At 48.0% G+C, this 20145-nt stretch overlaps 2 protein-coding genes across 17 annotated transcripts in view; one reads left to right on the top strand and one right to left on the bottom strand.

Moving 5' to 3' along the window:
• The window catches only part of SMOC1 (SPARC related modular calcium binding 1), a 162160-nt gene extending 149898 nt beyond the window's left edge, over positions 1 to 12262 (top strand). For 2 of the 8 annotated variants that reach the window (XM_055288999.2, XM_055288996.2), the window contains exon 12: positions 3987 to 6105. In XM_055288999.2, coding sequence (XP_055144974.1) covers positions 3987 to 4000 — 14 coding nt within the window. In that variant the 3' untranslated portion in view covers positions 4001 to 6105. The other 6 variants (XM_055288997.2, XM_055288994.2, XM_055288993.2 and 3 more) reach the window with 5 other exon arrangements.
• A 2389-nt stretch (positions 12263 to 14651) lies between these two features.
• SLC8A3 (solute carrier family 8 member A3) overlaps positions 14652 to 20145 on the bottom strand; it is a 151634-nt gene continuing 146140 nt past the window's right edge. For 8 of the 9 annotated variants that reach the window (XM_055288987.2, XM_055288988.2, XM_055288985.2 and 5 more), the window contains 2 exons: positions 19195 to 19470; positions 14652 to 16753 (listed from right to left, as the gene is read on the bottom strand). In XM_055288987.2, the coding sequence (XP_055144962.1) occupies positions 16377 to 16753; positions 19195 to 19470 (653 nt within the window). In that variant the 3' untranslated portion in view covers positions 14652 to 16376. The remainder of the gene's footprint in view (positions 16754 to 19194; positions 19471 to 20145) is intronic. The other variant, XM_055288990.2, reaches the window with a different exon arrangement.

Raw genomic sequence — 20145 nt, 5'->3', positions numbered from 1 at the left:
CCGGGGCACTCCTGGGCTGAGCGATGATGCTCTGTACTGCCCCTGCCTTCGGCCCCCTTCCCGTGCTGGTAGTTCTGGTCTGCACAGCACACGGAAGCCAAGCAATGGCTGAGTGTGGTGAGCTCAGATCCACCGAGCTCAGGGACTCCTCCTAGCCTTCCTCTGAAGCCTTTCCAGGCACCAGGTGTCTTCCAGTCCCAGCTGACACACTGGACCTGACAGAAGCATCCAGAGAAAACTGAAGTAGAATGTAGATTTAGGGATCCCTCGTCACCTGGATGTTCCTCCTCAATCCAGGCTCAGCCGCGGACAAGTGTTAGTTTCAGTTATCCTCATAGCTTTGCCCACAGAGGCCCCTAGGGTGCTTTGGAGTGCAACTGTCCTTCTTCTTGGCCCAATGCACCCTCTTGAACCCCCCACCTCAAAGGTAGGACTATGGAGACCAGAGAGCTTTGGAATTACTGTTCACCCCTAAACACACTGCCTGGTTGAAAGTCTGGCCAGAAAGCCCATGTCTGTGACATGTCTCTGAATGTATATACACATGTCTGTTTGTGCATGTCTCCGTGGGTAGGCCTGAGTGTGCACCCGTCTGTGTTCATGTCTGTGTCTGTTTGTACATGGTCTACACTTATGTCTTTAAGTGTGGCTACGTGTGCATGTCTATACATACGTGTGCATGCATTGTGCATATGTCTGTGTATGTCTGTGCATGTGTCTGCATATGTGTGTGTATGAGTGTGATGGAGTGAGGGAGAGTAGAACATTGAGATAAGAGGAAGAGGGTGTGTAGGATTAATCAGTGGGGTGGGGTAAAGTGGAGGCTGAGTAGACTTAAAGCCCTATGCAGAGGCAGAAAGGATTCCTGTGTCCCCACTCTCCGTTTCAACACACACCACAGGACTCACTTCTCTGGACCCAAGCAGCCCGGAGCTAGAAGGCTCTGTGGGTCCTCTAGTCCATTTTGCAGTGTAGGGGTCAAGGTTAGCCCAGAGAGGAGTAGCGCTTTGCTCAAGGGTGCATGTGAGGTACCACCACTGCTGGCGCTTGGCCCAGCCTCAGGATTCCTGGGCCAGACTGCTGTCCCCTCCAGGAGAAGGACCCCAGTGTGTTTGAAGATGTCACCTTGTGTGAGCAGGCCAGTCTTGGTTGCCTGGTGAAGCCAAGGGAGTGGCCAGTGGGGGAGTCTGGGGAAGAGGGGGAGCAGACCAGCCTGGGGGCAGTGTGGGCAGGAGTAGAGGTGTTGCAGGGGGTGAGGGTGCCACCAGCAACCTGAGCTGAGGAGCCCACAGTTTCCAGGCAGGCAGTGCCTGTGGGATGACAGACCGCTATCGAGAGGCCCAGGAGCGGTGTGGGATACCATGATCAGGCACAGTCAGACGGGCCTGGCTTGATTTTAATCCCAGCTCTGACAATTGCCGGATCTTTAATCCTTGGCAAGTTACCTAAACTCTCTAAGCCTCCGTTTCCCCATTTGCAAAGTGGAGATTATAGTACCTACCTCAACGATTTGGTGAGGACGTAATCAGATAATGTGTGTGAAGAACTTAGCACGGTACCTGGTACATAGTGAAGGCACAAAAGAAATTGGTAGCGGTAGAGGAACATGTCCGGGAATGAAGGCATGAGTTTCAGAACTGCCCCCTCCATCCCTCTGCTCTGCAGGGCGGCAGAAAAGCCCCTGTGGTCAATGGCGTGCAGGGGCTCCGGGAGCAGAGCCTATGCGTCGATCATCCATCCCGTGTCGTGCGGTGCCCCCTGGTGGGCTGCGAGGGGCTTGCATGCTAGGTGGGGGCAGAAGCTGGCTGGGGGAAGGATGCCGAGCTTGGGGACCAGTAGAGTTTTGGGTCCAAGGGACTGAATTTTTGGAAATTCCACTGGAACACAGATATTTTACCAACCAAACTCCTCCCTGGAGAGCTGAATTCTCTGCATAACATGCCTCTTTCTTCACTTTCCCAATTTATAAAGCACCTTCCCTGGGATCATTGTCCTGTGAGGCAGGTGGGGTGGGGTCTAGTGCCTCCTTTTCTCAGAACTATCAGCTCTTCTTTTGCCTTGTCTGAGGATGCCAACTGCCTGGGGCTCAGGCTTCTTCTCTCCCATCCTCCCTGGTGGCTCAGAGCATGATGCTGGAGGCAGCTAGCTAGGTCGGAATTCGCTTTGCCACGTGGAAGCTGTGTCATCCTGGGTGGTTACCTGATATCTCCAAGCTTCAGTTTCATCATCCTAAGATGGAGATAATTTTATCACTCTCAAATAAAGTCACTCTGAGGATTAACTGATAGGACTTAGGTAACAGGATTAGCACATAAACCTCCATGAAAAAGAGCTGGTTACGGCTAGCTTTCCATTTTGCTTCACACATCTCAGCCTGGTGGGCAGGACTGCTGTGCACCTCCTTTTTAGATGTGCTGACCTTTCTACTCAGCAAGGAGAGAAGCAGCTGCTGGAGGGAGCGGAGGAAAGGTGGGATTTGAAGTCAGCAGCCTGGCTCTGCCGCTTCCCACCTGCCTGCCTGCCTTGGGGCTGTCACCTTCTTTTAGAGTTCGTGTCCTCTGTAAAATTGGATAAACCGATATCCACCCCACACCCACTCCACCCCATGTCCGCTCTCCTTTCTTCAGTTGTAAGGAATATTGGCATAACCCAGGGGACGTGGAGCTGTGGCTCACATGACCAACGGGTGGGCTTGGGTTCTGCAGCGCTGTACACTCCTCAAAGCCTTTTCTCCTCCTCCATGAATTCAGTGGATCCTCAAGGCAATTCTGAGAGGGAGGCAGAGCAGAAGCCGTACAGCTGTGGTTCTAGCTCCCAGGCTGTAGACTGATCCAGAGAGGTTCGGGGGCGTGCAGAGTCACGTGGCCCTAAGCATCTCGGGGGGCAGCTCTTGATGTGCTTGCCCCCAGCTCCTTGCTCCTCTTCAGGAGGCCAGGACCTGCTGGAGCAGGCATGGCAGTTTCCACAATGGCTCAGCCCCCTGTGGGGAGATGTGGGTGTCAGCAGAATGAGCCTGGGACTTTGTGTAAGTCGCTCCTCTGCTCTGAGCTGCTGCTGGATTCCTTCTACCTCTGACATTCTGTGACTCGGGGAACCAAGACCTGGGACAGTTCTGTCCAGGTGCATCAGCACCAGAGCCCTTCTTAGTGGATAGCTGAGGGATTGCAAAGAGGTGCTCAGCAGGAGCCAGGCCTTATGGAAAAGGGACTTTGTGTGAAAGCGTTGGCCAGTAATAAGTTCACCTGAGCCATAGACACTCACAGAGCAAAAAGCAGGGCCAAACAACCTTTTTGCTCTTTCCCAAGTCTGCTCTTTATTCTGAGGGTCAGAGGGGACAGAGACCCAGCATACGGGAGAAGGTGCCAGTTCTCTGAGTCAAGGCCACTCAGTGTCACATGTTCCTGGCTTGTTGCAGATGGCAGCCTTGTCAGTTTCCCCCAGGGAAAATGAGCAGGCACAAACCCATTCAGTAAGTTGCCCCTTTCTGGGCTCCTCAGGGGTGAAGGGATTGGCCAGGTGACTTAAGCTCCCATTTTCAGGTTGTTTGCTGAGGACAGGAGAGAAGTATTGGGTCAATGCCAAGGGGATTCTGCCATCCCCACCTGTAAACAAACCCCTGCCGTTTCCACCCCAGTCCCAGGTTGAAAAGCTGGCATGTGAGAGTAGTGTGATCTGAACAGAGTGCACACCCTGCAACCCACACTTCCCTAGGCCAAGCCTCGTTCTCTCCAATGCCAGACTTATTTCAGTCGCAGTGGTGCTGCCTCATAGTGGCAAAGGACAGGCTGGTAAAACGTGCTCATCTGCAAGTCCAGCAACCTGTGCCCCACCTAGCCCATGGAGGACAGCAGGTGGAAAAGGCTGCACTTGTGGGGAAATTGATGGACGTAGTTGGATTTCTCACAAACCCAACTCTAACTTCTTGCTTATATCTCCCCTCCGCCTTTTTTTTTTTTTTTTTCCATTCTCCTTCCTTCTCTCAGTAGGACGCCTCGTCTAAGGAGCAGAAAACCCAAGGGCAGGTGGAGAGTCCAGGGAGGCAGGATGGACCACCAGACACCTAACCTTCAGCGCTGCCCGTGGCCCTGCCACATCCCGTGTAACATAAGTGGTGCCCACCATGTTTGCACTTTTAATAACTCTTATTTGCGTGTTTTGTTTTTGGTTTCATTTGAAAACACCAATATCTAATACCACAGGGGGAAAAGGAAAGGGAAGAAAGACTTTATTCTCTCTCTTATTGTAAGTTTTTGGATCTGCTACTGACAACTTTTAGGGGGTTTTGGGTGGGTGGGGGAGGGTGTTGTTGGGGCTGAGAAGAAAGAGATTTATATGCTGTATATAAATATATATGTAAATTGTATAGTTCTTTTGTACAGGCGTTGGCATTGCTGTTTGTTTATTTCTCTCCCTCTGCCTGCTGTGGGTGGTGGGCACTCTGGACACATAGTCCAGCTTTCTAAAATCCAGGACTCTATCCTGGGCCTACTAAACTTCTGTTTGGAGACTGACCCTTGTGTATAAAGACGGGAGTCCTGCAATTGTACTGTGGACTCCACAAGTTCTTTTCTGGTGGGAGGACTATATTGCCCCATGCCATTAGTTGTCAAAATTGATAAGTCACTTGGCTCTCGGCCTTGTCCAGAGAGGTTGGGCTAAAGAGAGATGGAAACTGCCCTTGGAGAGGAAGGGAGTCCAGATCCCATGAATAGCCCACACAGGTACCGGCTCTCACAGGGTCCATGCGTTCCTGCTCTCCAGACCCTCAAAGGGCCCAGCATTGGTGGGAGCACCAGTATCTTAGTGACCCTCTGAGCAAATTATCCAAAAAGGATTTGCATTACGTCACTCGAAACGTTTTCATCCGTGCTTAGCATCTACTCTGTATAACGCACGAGAGGGGAGGCAAAGAAGAAAAAGACACAGAAGGGCCTTTTAAAAAGTAGATATTTAATATCTAAGCAGGGGAGGGGCAGGACAGAAAGTCTGCACTGAGGGGCGCGGTGCCAACAGGGAAACTCTTCACCTCCCTGCAAACCTACCAGTGAGGCTCGCAGAGACGCAGCTGTCTCAGTGCCAGGGGCAGATTGGCTGTGACCTCTCCACTCCTCCATCTCCCTCTGTTGTCCTAGTGGCTATCACAGGCCTGGCTGTGTGGGTTGGGGGAAGTGTCAGTCACCTTGTTGGTAACACTAAAGTTGTTTTGTTGGTTTTTGGTTTTTTAAAAACCCAATACTGAGGTTCTTCATGTTCCCTCAAGTTTTCTTATGGGTTTCCAGGCTTTAAGCTAATTCCGGAAGTAAACCTGATCTTGTGTTTCCTATTCTGCCTCCCCTAGAAGGGCAGGTGATAACCCAGCTACGGGGAAATCCCGGCCCAGCTTTCCACAGGCATCACAGGCTCCTTCCCGGGATTCCAGGGTGGGCTGCCCAGCCTTCTGGTCCGAGGCGCAGCTCTCTCTGCCCAGGTGCTGTGCCTATTCAAGTGGCCTTTAGGCAAAGCAGCAAGTGACCCTTAGCGCCCCTTCCCATAAGCAGCTGTGGTGGCAGTGAGGGAGGTTGGGTAGCCCTGGACTGGTGCACTCCTCAGATCACCCTTGCAAATCTGGCCACATCTTGTATTCCAACCCGACATCCCTAAAAGTACCTCCACCTGTTCCGGGTCTGGAAGGCGTTGGCACCACAAGCACTGTCCCTGTGGGAGGAGCACAGCCTTCTTGGGACAGGATCTGATGGGGTCTTGGGCTAAAGGAGGTCCCTGCTGTCCTGGAGAAAGTCCTAGAAGTTATCTCACGAATGATTTGTGGCCCCGCCCCAACGTGGAAAGGTGGGAAGGAAGCCTCCTCCCGTTAGCCCCAATGAGAGAACTCAACGTGCCGGGGCTGAGTGGGCCTTGCACCCTGGCCCCACTTTCGGGCCTGGAGGAGGCATGCACACATGGAGACAGCGCCTGCCTGTAGATGTTTGGATCTTCCAGATCTCCCCAGGCATCTTGTCTCCCACAGGATCGTGTGTGTAGGCGGTGTTGTGTGGTTTTCCTTTGTGAAGGAGAGAGGGAAACTATTTGTAGCTTGTTTTATAAAAAATAAAAAATGGGTAAACCTTGGCGGCTGTTGCCTCTTTGGGTGGCTTCCTTTAATGAAAAGGCTTTATTTCCTAGAAAGCTTAGCTCGTTTCCCTGGCCTGGGTGCTCTCCACTTCCATCCAAGGACATCTGAGGTGCTGCCAATGATGAACCTAGCAGGGGACCCGGAAGTGGCCAGTGTGGTACTGCACCCAGAGAGGGGACTCCCTTGCTAAAGGTGTTTGTGCACTCTCTGTAAGTCTTCCTCTTACCTCCACCCACATATCTGCCCCACGGATGCCCCTCCCTGACTGCCATTCCCTTGCTCTCCCTGGAATGTAGGGAATGTTGCCGGCAGAGCTTTGGGGGCAGGGCTTGGGGAAGAGCCTATTCCATGGCTTCAGGCTGTTGAAGGTGGGTACATTGCCATCATCCAGATGACAAGACGCCAGGCTGAGATGTAGCCATTGGTGGGGAGCGGACCTCCAGTGGAGTTTTTCAGCCTGTGCCCCAGTTTTGTGGGGTATCTATTCCGGCTGAGGCTGCAGGTCTGGTTTGCAGAGCTGGAGAACTGGATGAGGATTGGCAGCAGGGGTGGAGATTCTAGGTTTTCTCCAGCATGACCGGCCTCTTTGCCTTTTTCCTTCTGTGCACACACAGCTATCCCTGGAAATGACCTCCTCAACCATCCCCTTGAGAACCTTCTCCAGATTCCTTGTGCCACATTCTGCCCCCTTGTCTTTGCAGGTGAACAGAAGATAATTCCCCTTGTAAAACTCTCCTCCAGCCTTTGCTCCAGCTAGCCTTTCTTGGGACAGGGTCTAAGCCCCGGAATTTGATCACACAGGCCACTCCTCGTCCAGGGCTGGTCCTTCCTCGCAGCTCAGAAGAGAGGACAGGCAGTTCACGGCACACTTACCAAGTGCCAGACACTGCCTGCTACGTATACAGGCCCTGTCATACGTATGTAATACCACAACCCAGTGACACAGGCATCATTGTTCTTATTTCTCAAGTGTGGACTCAGACTCAAGAGTTCAGTGACTTGCTGGGGTCACCCAGCTGGAAAGGCAGAGCAGGAATCATACTTAGATTTTCTGACTGCAGGCCTGGAGCTCTGCCTACTCCTCAGCTGCCTTCCTTAAGGGTTAGAACTGCAACCGTCTCCTTCCTGTCCAGCTTGGGCCCTGGTGGGAGTTCCATCCAGCAGTCAGTGCATTTTTTCCCCAGAGCAGTTAAGGATCTTATTAAAAGCCACTACTTTGCTGAGGCCTGTACAGGCTTTGGGGGTTTGGGGAAGAGAAATAAGGCAGGCACTTGTCCCTGCAGGGAGGGACTTGTCCCTCACTGGGAGGTTTGGGGTTGACCTTGCCTTCAGCAGAGATCCCTAGCCTGGCATGGAAGGGGCAGGTCTGAGCTCACACTTGACTGCAGGGCAAGCTGCAGGCCCCTTCTGCCTTCCCCTGCATTCACTAAGGACAGTAGGACTAAGAGTCAAGGAAAAGTGCAAGATAATCTATCCCGTTTCTTCCTCCACCTGCAGATTCCTGAGCTATGCTCAGCCTCTGTGGGGTGGGGAAGACTGGGGACATTTTTAGTCAGGATGCTGAGAAGTAATTCCTGCTGGGGCCAGGCATCTTTTCAGGGCTGCTGTGATGCCAAAAAAGAAGGGGCCCCAGGCCCATCCTTACTCCTGGTCCCCAAAAGGATCCAAGTGGGGTGGGAAGCTGGCAGCACCAACCCCCTTGCAGATTAACAACAACAACAAAACACCAAAAAATAAAGCAAAACAACAACCAAACGAAAACCAAAAACTAAAAAACCAAACCAAAACCAAAAAAACCCTAGATCACCAGGCTGTTCATCTGGCTATTTAGTCCCAAGTTCCTGAAAGACCTGCAAGGCCACAGTTGTGCCCACCAAGGAGGCTGAAGACCTTCCCAGGCACCATGACCTTCTGGTCTGTGGTGTTAGGCCTTTTTCTACTACACAGGTGGAAATAGGTGAAGCTTGATCTTTTCGTGCAGCACTGCCAAATCAAGCTCTCAACCCTAGGGCCTGGATCAACATTCCCCTTTGTGTGCCTTTCATGAGTTGATAAGGAAAAGGGCCATGACCTTGGTTCCATGCCTGCCTACTCCTGCAAGTGTCTGTGCTACGTATGGGGCACAAGTCTCTTGTCATTTCTTGTCAAGTCTTGGTGGGGTACTCTGGCCAATTCCTTCTACTCTAACTCCTCTACGCCACCCCCAACCAACACCTCACCCAAGCAGCCCCTGCTCCCTCTCCTGCTCTGCACTGCCCCTTTTTCCTCTGTCAGGATGCACTCTGTGAAAGCTGTCTTGCCTGTATCCTCCTAGCCAGAGCACTAACTAGCTACTGGTCGATGGTACTGTATGTGGCACCCCAGACCAGGCCTATCTACAAGTCCAGGGCAACCCTGAGAATTCACACACTTGATGGTCACATGCGCTGTGTACTTGGATGTGGTCTCTCCACACAATGATGGACACGTTGCTCAACTGCTCCTAAGACTCAGGAGAGACCAGGATAAGCTGCAGTAAGTACACCCTTCCCAACCTCTCTGGCTCAAAACAGAAAGATGTTTTTCTCACTGCTGTGACACAGCAGTGAGATAACGAGAGTAATGTACTCAGCACAGTGCCTGGTACAAAACTGGAGCTCACTATCTGTCAGTCATCCTCCTCCTCCTCCTTATTTGTATCATCAGTGAGCTTCGGCGGTGGGAGGAGCCTGAAAAATCATCTATTCTAATGGTTATACGTGAAAAATCTAAAATCTCAATAGATAGGAGAAGTGGCCATCTCCAGGTCAAATACTTAGCTTGTGGTGGAGCCAGAATTAGAATTCACTTCTGCCAACTCCTAATTTAGCATTCTTAATAGCAATTACGTTGCTATACATTTAAAGAGGCATATAGCATATATAGATGGAAAATTCCATTAAATGTTGGAAAGAAGTGTGTCTACTGAGATGTTGAGTAGTTCACTGTGTCAGATTCTAAAAAATGAGTTGTTTAGGGAAAGGTATAATGAAATATACCTGATGAGGCAGTGAAATGAGGTAGAGATAGAGTGATGGGGTGCACATGCCATTGCAAAAAGCATTATGATGCGGGCTGCATGATGGAGTTGTAAGTTCTGGAGAAAAGCTAAAAATGGAGGAAGAGATTAATAGCAGCAGCAAAATCACATGGTCTGGCAGGAAAGTCAGGGCCAGTGGAGAGAGCACCTACTACAGGAGTCTTCAGCCTGGTTTTGCTATGAACTAGCTGTGTGCCCTTGAGCCATTGGCTTCACCTCTCTGGATCTCCTTGGTGTTTTTGCCCGGGAGTTCTCACTGTATGTCAGACGTTTTGCTAAGCCTGTTATCTCATGAAATCATTGCAACAACTCTGTATGGTGTGCAGAAATCTCCTGCCTGCCCCATCTGGAGCCATTCTTCCCCCTTCTTCACCTGCTGCGTGCTCTGCCTGGGGGACTAACTTTTATGCATGGCATCAATGGAGTTCTTGTGCTCTCTGGATGACCAGGAGTCCAGTGCGAGATGGGAGAGTGGGAGGGGAGGGAGGACAGGGTGTTATTCCCTGTAAGGTTGCCTTGGGCTGGCTTTGTTTTTTGACTGAAAGGTATCACTCCTCTCTAAGAGGCCTGTCTACCTGATTCTCTCTCCTCAGTTCCTGAAACCTCTCCTCCCCTGCCACTTGGGCCTAGGAGGAAGCAAACTCATAAAGTGGAACTCTGGGTTTGGGCTGGTCATGAGCAGCTCAAGGATAACTTCCTTGATGAGGGCAAATAGGACCCAGTTAGTTCATGGTAAAGGGTGGCATCATGAATTCTCAAATTATCACTGAATGGGGTAGAGAATAAAGTGGAGGGCAAGGTGCTGGGAGATCAAGCAGTTCTAATACTTTGTTACTAGAGCAGTTGCAGTATTTTCAAAACTTATGGCATCACCTGATTCTTTGCATGACCCTTGAGAACATACATGGGGGAAAAGGTCTAAGATTAGAAATCAGAATCTACAGATTTGAGGTACCAGAATAGTTTACATTGAGCTACACCTCCTTTCCAGATTTTTAAGAAAGAATGATGCAATCCCATTTCTGGGAATATATTCAAAGGAAATGAAATCAGCATCTCAAAGAGGTATCTGTATATGCATGTTCAATGCAGCATTCTTCACAATAGCCAAGATGTGGAAATAACCCAAGTGTCTGTCGATGGATGAATGAGTAGAGAAGTTGTAGTGTGTGTGTATGTGTGTGTGTATGTATGTGTATATGCACACGCACGATATGCATATAATTGAGTATTATTTGGCCTTAGAAAAGTCCAGCCACTTGTGACAACATGGATGAAACTGGAAGATGTTATGCTACGTGAAATAAGCCAGGCACAGAAAACACAACTACAGCATGATTTCACTCATATGTGGAATCTACGAAAGTTGGAACTCATAGACACAGAGTGTAGAAGGGTGGTTACCAGGGGATGGGTAGGGGAGAGAGGAAGCTGTTGCTCAGAGTACACACCTGCAGTTATAAGAGGAGGAAGTTCTGGAGACCTAATGTCCAGCATGGTGACTGTAGTTAATGTGTTGAGTACTTGAAATTTGCTAAGAGAGTAGATCTCAAGTATTCTCATCACAAAAAAGGGCAACTATATGAGGTAACAGATATGCTAATCAGCTTGATTGTGGTGACTGTTTCACAATGTAAACAAATATCAAAACATTATTTTGTAGACCTCAAATATACATAGTTTTTTATTTGTTGGTTACACTTCAGTAAAAGTGTAAGAAAAAAGAAAGAATAATGAATTACCTTCAAGTTTACTAATAAAGGCTGATCTTAGTTTTCATAAAGTCAGTTTGACTTCCCCTCTCCTTTGTTTCTTCCTGAAAATGCCACAAATGCCATATGACACACCTACCAGGGCTGTGTCCTAGGAGTCTATTTTGGATTCCCTTTCCCAAGAAGATGTCTTTTGAATCACCCCTTCCCTGGGGCCAGATGACTCTCCATCAGAAAATTGTAATCAGGCTCCTTAATCCAAATCAGTTTATCACGGTTAAATTTCTCATTTGGAAATTTCCGTCAGTCTGCCCTTGGCTTTTACTGGCACATCATCCATTCAGGTGCCCCCAGAAGTGCCTCGCTTAGTAAGAATGGAGACAAAAGAGAGGAGAAGGGAACTGTGGGAGGGTGAGAGAACCAGTTGCTGACTGGCTTCTCTCACCTTCCCTCCCTGGACTCTGGCTGCCTCTCTAGGGAACTCTCTCTCGCCGGCTAGATCCAGCTTCCTCTAAGTCTCATTCTTTGTTCTGGTGTTTGTCACAAGGGTTCATAATATTCTGGGAAGAGCTTGAATTTGGAATCAGAAGACCTGTGTTTGTGTCTGCCTCTTACTCTCTGCGTTCTCCTGGGAAATCATCTAACCTCTCAGAACTTCGTTGATAAAATATCTACCACTTGTGGTTCTTATCAGACTCAAACATATGTATATGAAAAGCTTTTTGTAAACCATGAAAACCCACATAGACATAGGTCAGATTGCTCTTGGCCATCAATAGTAAAAATATCTATCTTTAATTACAAAGGGAGTGTGGCAGAGGCAAACATTGAAACACATTTCATCCTTTTGTAGTATAGAATGGTCAATGGGAAGTGGCTGCCCCGCCAAGGATGATATCTCCCAGTCTCTTTTGCATGTGAGTGGGTGGAAGTGACCAGCTTTTACTAATACAAGAATATGAGTGAAAGTAATGAGGGTTACTTCAAAACCAAGGTAGTCAGAAGTGTGTGTGTGCTTTTTCTAATTTTTGTTCCATCTACTGCTAGATGAAGAACACTCCAGGGCCCCAGAGGCCGACAGAGTTACAAAATAGAAGGAAACTGAGTCCTTCTGAATCATCTGAATCATCACATGGAAGAAAGCCACCTGCTGTCCAAGAACATCTTTATTGAATTATTATGGGAGTGAGAAATAAACTTTTATTTTGCTAAGGTATTGAAATATTGGGGTTTATTTATTACAGCAGCTAACATTACCCTAATGATAAATGAGCCAAAGGGGTGGACATGTTGTGGCTCAATCAGTAAGAAGTGCTGAAAATGAACACGTGCACAATGGCTAACAATGTCTTCTTCATATTGACTAATACACAGGCCATAGGGCCAAGGAGTTGCAAAGGGGCATCTGCAGTGGTGTGTCAATTAAGGTAGCCAGGTAGTTTGAGTGTGTGCATGCACGTGTGCATGCATGTGTGCACACGCACACACACTGCTTTTGTATATATTCTAGGATCACAATATTAAAGCTAGAAGTAATTGGCTTCAGAGGTCATTTATGAAAACCTCACTTATAGTTCATGAAATTGGGATCCAGAGAGAAGATGGATCCAAAGGGAAGATGGATTGTTAGTGGGGGCATCTAAACTAATACCCAGGGCTTCAGATTCCTGGGATGCATTCCTCAACTCTCCTCCTATGGTTCATTCCAGCTTCTGTTTTGACAAAGCCTAACACCTGGATAACCCAGAAAGGACTCAGAAAATGGGAGCGATGATGGACACAAATGGATTTTGTGATTTTGCATCTATTTAATCTGCTAAAAGGCTTTTTGTTTTGTTTTGTTTTTAACATAATGACTGGCAAAAAACTGAATGAGGCTTTTAGTCTAACTCTTTTTCCCTGCCTGCTTTTTGTGCTAATCTGCTTCACTCACAAATCCCATTGACATCTTGTTCTCAGCTTCCATGGCAGGAATTGTGTTCCTGATGCTGCTTTCTCAGCCCCATTTTTGGCCATAAGTTCAAGCCCAGGACCCTATCGCAGATAGCTTCTAAACCTCAGCAGAGGGCACAGTGGGGCCACAGTTAAGATCCACCTACCATTAGCTTTCCTCTTGACCTCTATCCTAGCCATGCTGACTGCTGCCATTCCACGACTATGCCATGTCATACTTTACCCTTGTGCCTTTGAATGTGCCATTCACTTTTTGTCCATCCTTCAATATAAAGCCCCTCACCAAAGTAAACCATGATTTCATCTTCCTTCAAGATCCTACTTACCTGTTACATTCTCTATGAAGTCTTTCCCAATTCTTCCAGGCTGAGTTAATGTTTCCTTCCATTGTGGTCCCATGGCACTCTGTTTAAGTCACTCTTAGAGTGCTCAGTGCATAGGACTGCCATTAGCATCTGCACTTTGGTGTCCACATGTGTCATAAACCTCTTCCAATCACTTGGCTTTCAGAAGGGGCAATAGTACCTACAATGTGATCATCACCCTCCTCTCCACACCTGGGTTGTTTGTACCAGAAGTGAATATTTGACACAAAGCACCCAGTCCATAGGCACCCCAACACTGTGACTGCCTTCTACAAAGGATTCTGCCTTCTCAGAATGGCCCTCTGGAGACGGAGAGTTGGCCATATTCTCTCGATTGAGAATTTGCACTCAGAGGAAAAGAGGGAAGTTCCAGTTCATTGTGGTGATCAAAGCTGTAAGGTCATGATATAGTGTCAGGGCTGGTGACTGTGCTGGGCTGTGTGTAAGAAAATAAATCAGAGGAAGCACCTTGGGAGATAAAGGAAGAGGATGGGCCCAGTGGGCAAGGAAAGCAAGGGTGAGAGAGGCCAGGTGGCTTGGGGAAGTGGGGAGGATGGGCTCAGTTCCTGATGGCTTTCAGGCTCCTACGGCCTGGCTGTGCCTCCTGCCTTGGGTTCCACAGGATCCCCCCACCAGGCCTTCGCAGCATTGCCTCTGTTCTTTGAACAAGTTTAGTGGGCTTCTGGATCACTTCCCCCATGTAGACTGTGAGCTTTTTTGTTTGTTTGTTTTGTTTTGTTTTAGACAGAGTCTTGCTCCGTCGCTTAGGCTGGAGTTCAGTGGCACAAACTTGGCTCACTGCAACCTCTGCCTCCTGGGTTCAAGCAATTATTGTGCCTCAGCCTCCTGAGTGACTGGGATTACAGGCATGTGCCACCATGCCTGGCTAACTTTTAAAAATTTTAGTAGAGCTGTTAGCCAGGCTTGTCTTGAACTTCTGGCCTCAAGTGATCCACCCACCTCGGCCTCCCAAACTGCTGGGATTACAGGCATGAGCCACCATGCCCAGCCTAGACTGTGAGTTTCTTGAGGTCAGGAACTATGTCTTGCTCTTCTTTGTATCACCAGAGTGTCATTCAATATATTCAACATGCTCCTAAATTGTTTGTTGTATGAATGATGAGTAAATGAATGAGTGAAGACATGTCTGTTGGTAATAGGTGCAGGGTACTGTTTTCCTAGCTGGAGTCTGGTGCGGCCAATGCCTTTCTGATACAGAAACCTCCTTCCTCCGCAATTACCACAGCTCTTACTACTACTTACATCTTCCACCTTCACAAAGTCCAGGTTTTGACAAGTGGCATTTTCCTGAAGTACTTTTGCTTAAAATATACTGGGTCTGACACATTGGCACCTGAGTGTGAGAGAAGGTGACACCTTCACCTGAGTCACATCTCCTCAGAAGAAGCCCACGGTGGCCCCCTGAAGAAACACAGGGAGAAGCAAGCTATATGTAGAGAGATATAAGTATAGCTTTTATTTTTTTTTTGAACCAACCCAACATTTCCACTGGCAACTGTCAACATAGCTTATGACATGAGCACTGTTTCTTTTTTAGTTATTTTTTTCTTAAAAAATGTGTTTAAAATTAACAGGTGTTTTTTAATTTCTCCCCCCCCCCCACTTAGAAAATGTATTTATGTCAATGCAGAAAGCCTAAAGATCCGTGGGCAGTTTCGTGATGACGTCTTATGTCTGTTTATTTGTGTGTACGTGTGTGTGTTTTAAAGCCAGGTCCTTCCCACATTCGTTGGGAAAAGGTCTGTAGGGCACGGAGATCTCTTCTCTAAAAACCCAGTCTCCACGGGATTATGACAACTAAGATTCCTCTTATTGGAGCAAGAACTACCCCATAGCCTGGAAAAAGAGCTTCATGAAGTTTAAAAACAAGCAGGAACGTGGGAGAAATGAGGAATTCCAGTTCCTATCTTGTAAAAATGCTTTCATACGTGACCTGAGGGACTAGGAGAGGTGAAGGGAGCCCCTTTTTCTCTTATAAAATCTCTAAGTTTTTACACCACTTCAAGAAGTATAGTCAGCCCTCTTTGTATAGAGCATTAGGAAGCAAGAGAGTGGTGAAGCTGACATTTCTCAGGCACACTGACATTTAAAATACAAACTTTTCTCTTAAAGATCTCACTGGTTGGATATCTCTTCTCTCTTGCCTCAGGTACAAAGCCAAAGATACTCAAGAAGGCCTGTATCACTTTTGTTCTTCCAGTAGCCCTTTGTCCTCACACACCATTCCTATTTTTGTCCCATCTCTCCTACTTGGCGGGTCTTCCTGCAGAAGGATACACAAGTAGACATTGACACAAGAAGACAGGGAATTGGAAAGACTTGGGCAGAGAGGGACAATTGCTTTTTGTATTTGACTTGATTCAACATAAGCATAAAAAGCTCCTCCTGCTCCAGTTGAAGCTCCTGTAAGATCTTTAGTACCCTGCGTGGGTGAGTGAGCTTATTTCTACCCCAACGCCATCACTCCTCCCAAGAGCTCAGAGAAAACAGTAAGATGGGGAACTGGATCTTGATTGAGCCAAGAGGTGGCGGGAGAGCATGTGTCTGAAAATTCATGTTTCTCTCTGTTGGCTCAGACCTGGAATTCCTTTGTGGCACCTTTTTCACTCACTTCAGAAAAAAAAGACAAAACAAAATAATAAGCAAAACCTAATGGCAAAACTAAAGCAACCACAATAATGATTACAATGAAAAATGAACCCCACCCCAGCCACATGAATGTGACTCATTTTCACATCTTGTGAGCTGAGTGAGATAATAGGGATGTATGGAATTGGGCAGAGAGGAGAAACCCTGCCTCCAAAGAAATGAGAGGCAAAGGAATAATCAAAAGGTGGAATAGAAGGAGGCAAAAGGCTCTGACCTTTGCGTTGGGTCAGGGATATGAGGGGGAGATGGGGTGGAGGTGGATTTGTTGCTGTTGTTTGTTTGTATTTAATTAAATACTGTGTAAAGTCGGTGATTCCTCCATTGTTTGATTGATTAAGACTTTGCCCTTTCCGTTAATTGCCAGGGCCTAAGTTGGGTGAAGTTCCTGGGGCTTGGGTCCTGATGCTGCCTCCCCAGGGCAGCGCAGCCCGGAGAGGTCACTGGTGGGGAAGTGCCCTTCTCTTAGGAGAAGTCCTAGGCCTGCCCTGCCGGAGGCTCTGTTCTGTGGCTCAGAACCCCTTGATGTAGCAATAGGCCTCTAGTGTGGCAAAGAGTATGTAGAGGAGCCACAGGCTCACAAAGAGCCATGTTGTGGCGAGCTTGCAGCCACGGGGGCCACCAAGCTCCCCTCCCAGGTGCGGCCGCCGTCGGTACAAGAGCACGCTGATGCAGACAAATGCAAAGATGGTGAAGAGGGTGACGGAGAAGGCCAGCGTTCCGGCCGACACGTGGAACTCCTGTCCCTGCAGAGCCCAGTAGATGGCGGCCACGGACCAGGCCAGGCCGATACCCAAGAAGACGTTGACGGCGTTGCTGCCCGTCACGTTGCCAATGGAGGCGTCTGCATATACATCCTGGAGGGCAGCAGCTTTGCTGGCAAACGTATCTGGAAAAGGACAAAGACACATGGGAACTGGTAGGAGGCTAAGGTGTGCAGGGCTTGTCTTCCAGTATGCCCAAAAAGCAGCTTGAGCTGGTGGGCTGAACCCAGGAATGAGAGACAAGTGCTAGGGGGCCACTCCTACCTCCTAGCTCTGCCACAAGCAAGCCGTGTGCCCCTGGGTAGGTCACATCCCTAGTCTGGGCTTCCCATTCCTCATCTGCAGTGATCTGAAAGATTCTGAAAGGCTTTCCAGTTCTGATATTTACTGAGTGGGCTTATTGTTCTCCTTTGACTACTTTTTCAGTAAGGGAAGTTTGCCATCCCATAATATCTCCCCAGGGAACCTTGACACCCTGGGAAGCTGCTTGGAGTAGATGCCTGATTTTAACTGTCATATGGGGCATTTATTCACGAACCACCAACAGTTATTGACCAATGCCTACTGACTCAGCACTGGGCGAGGTGCTGGATTTTGGGGACAGAGGACATGTTGGGGAGCCATGATGGGGACATGGAGGGTGAACTGTGGACTCAAGGAAGATGGGGCTCTGTCTTTGTGATTTATATATGTATCACAGGGCCTTGCAGGGTGTTTAACTTTAGATCTTGGCACAGATTGTAGATACAAGGAGGACTGTCAGAGACATCTAGCCCAATTCTTTTATTTTACAGGTAAGAAAAAGAAGGGTCAAAGAATTTACCCAAGGTCACATAGGATGTTAGCAAGAGACTTGACCCTAAAGCCCTCATGTAAGGACCCTTTCCATACCATCAACTATATCCAAAGAGCTTCAGCCAAAGCCACTAAATCAGATGAGTGGATCACAGGTTAATCTTCTTAAAGCCTCAAATGTTGTTAGCTGTTGTCTTGGCCAATTACAAGGACTTGGAGATGCCCCAAGGTATCTGCCTGGCTTGCCTCATTGTTGCCATTTTGTTTAGATCTCCCAGAGAAAACCTCTTACCCTTTCTTGCCTATGGCTTTGTTTTTTGTTTGTTTGTCTGTTTTTGTTTCTGCTGTTATTGTTGTTTTTTGCTTCTGATCCTCTGATATTTCTTCCCACCTCTGTGCTTTCCCCCATATTTCCTCCCTCCCCTCTGATAGTTCAGGTCCCCCAGGGCTTGGAGAACAGAGATCACAGGGCATCTCATCCACAGGCCTTCCTGGGATCATCCATCTAATTTCCAACCTCCTGATGCATTTCCACGATAGCTAAATCTCTTGCATCACTAATGGACAAATAATCCCACTGGCCTGCGCTGGGGTTTTGGAAAGAGGTTTTCCCAGAGTTTGATGTGGATTCAGCTACTCTCTTGAAGGATATGTTTGCTTGGTACAGGAAACATTTCCCTTGGTCCAGCCAGAAGAGTCCTGTCTGATGAGATTCAGCCTAACCTCCCTGCAGGAGGATGTGCTCTGTTTCTTTCTGGGGCAACTGGGATGCCAGCTCCCTGGCAGAAGTTCCGAGTTCAGAGGCCCCAAAGCCCCCAACTGAATTAAGTAAAGAACCTGGGCTAGTGCAGCCCCTGTCTACCTGCTAACTCCTACATTCAGGCCCAACTTCCTTCCTTATGCAGTACCTTTTCTTTTTCTTCCTAGGATTTAACAAGATAACTTTAATTATAGTAGTTGAGTGTTGCCTCCTTCACTAGATTATAAACTCCATGTGTGGAGGAAGCATGTGTATCTTGCCTTTCACTATAGTCCCAAAAACTAGCACAATACTGTAACAGGCATATTAGGTGCTCAGTAAATATTTGTTCAATGAATAAAGGAATGTCTGCTCCTTTCTGTTTGTCTCTGAGTGTTCCTAAGAAAAAGAAAGAGTATGTAATTCATCCTATAAAAAGATAAAAGCTGTGGAGCTTCCTTTGCCTGTTCTGCTAGGAGATACTTTGTACTCACAGTGTCCTTCCAAGTAGAGGAGGCCAAGAATGTATGTGGGCATTTCTCCTTTGATATCTTTGAGCTGGCTAATCTTTAACCTCTCAGAGATCACCAGAGGTACATAGAAGGAGAACAATATCTACGTTCTTTTAACTTCACTGTTTGTGGTCTATTCACATAATGTGGAGGTTAAGAAATTGGACCATTTACTTGGGCATGTAGCTTAACCTCTGTGGGCCTCAGTTTCTTTGTCTGTGAAGTGGGGATAATAACTTACCCTATTTAACAGGGCTTTGGGAAACATTACAGGGGGAAAATGTAAATGTGTAAATTGCTGAACACTCGTAGTGCCTGTCACATTGAAAGTGCTCAAGAAATATTAGCTGTCATTACTAATGTCATTATTCATCTCTTTGATTGACTTTTGTGCACTTTAAGGGCAGAGGCTCTGTTAAGTTCAGATCTGAGATGGTGTGGAAGATAATGAGATGGAGTCCAGGGGTCATTTGAACCAGGTAAAATCCTCTTTGCAAATTCAAGCACCTCTCATTCTCACCTGGGACAGAAGTGCCAAATGCCACGAAAACAACAGCTGTGACTGAATCCTTGAGACCAATGGTGCAGCCAAAGTGCGAGGCCAAGTCCCCAATGATGGCGGTGAGCATGCCGATGATGAGGATGGAGACGGCGAAGCAGGCCCAGCCGTGGCAGTACTCTGTGGGGGGCACACAGGCAAACAGCACCTTCCAGAAGACCGTCAGGAAGTGCATGACGTAGTCAAAGCAGGAGGGCAGCCTCTCCTCCCCGGATTCATCCTCATCCTCATCCCCTGCTGGAGGCAAGATAAACAGGCAAGGAAAGGTTAGCGAGGTCAGATTCATGAGAAAGTCAAGCCCAACCCGCACCACATGCATCATCCGCTAGAAGGGGACTCCAGCTGTCTTCTGGGCAGCTGGTGAGGGCCAGGGCCAGGGTGCCAGAAAATAGGGGGGAAACAATTTGGGCTGCCTCATGGGTCAATTTGAATGCAGGGCACCAAGGTAGAGTGGGAGAGAGAAGGCCAGGGAATAAGGAAGAGAAGAAAGAAGGAGATTAAGAGGGACAAGACAGTGGAGCAGAAAGAAAGGAGGATGCAAACCATCATTCTCAGCAAACTAACACAAGAACAGAAAACCAAACACCGCATGTTCTCACTCATAAGTGGGAGTTGAACAATGAGAACACATGGACACGGGGAGAGGAACATCACACACTGGGGCCCGTCAGGGGGTGGGGGATAGGGGAGGGATAGCATTGGAGAAATACCTAACGTAGATGACAGGTTGATGGGTACAGCAAACCACCATGGCACATGTATACCCATGTAACAAAACTGCGTGTTCTGCATGTGTGCCCCAGAACTTAAAGTATAATAAAAAAAAAAAAAAAAAGAAAGGAGAATGCACAGGTTGCATTTTGTTGTCTAGGCAAAGAAAAGTGAATGATTTCAGTTTTGGACTGATGTCCA

This window comes from Symphalangus syndactylus, chromosome 8, assembly GCF_028878055.3.
Source record: "Symphalangus syndactylus isolate Jambi chromosome 8, NHGRI_mSymSyn1-v2.1_pri, whole genome shotgun sequence".
Classification (NCBI taxonomy): Eukaryota; Metazoa; Chordata; class Mammalia; order Primates; family Hylobatidae; genus Symphalangus; species Symphalangus syndactylus.
The sequence above is the reverse complement of the archived record's forward strand: the minus strand, read 5'-3'. Positions and strand labels throughout refer to the sequence as shown.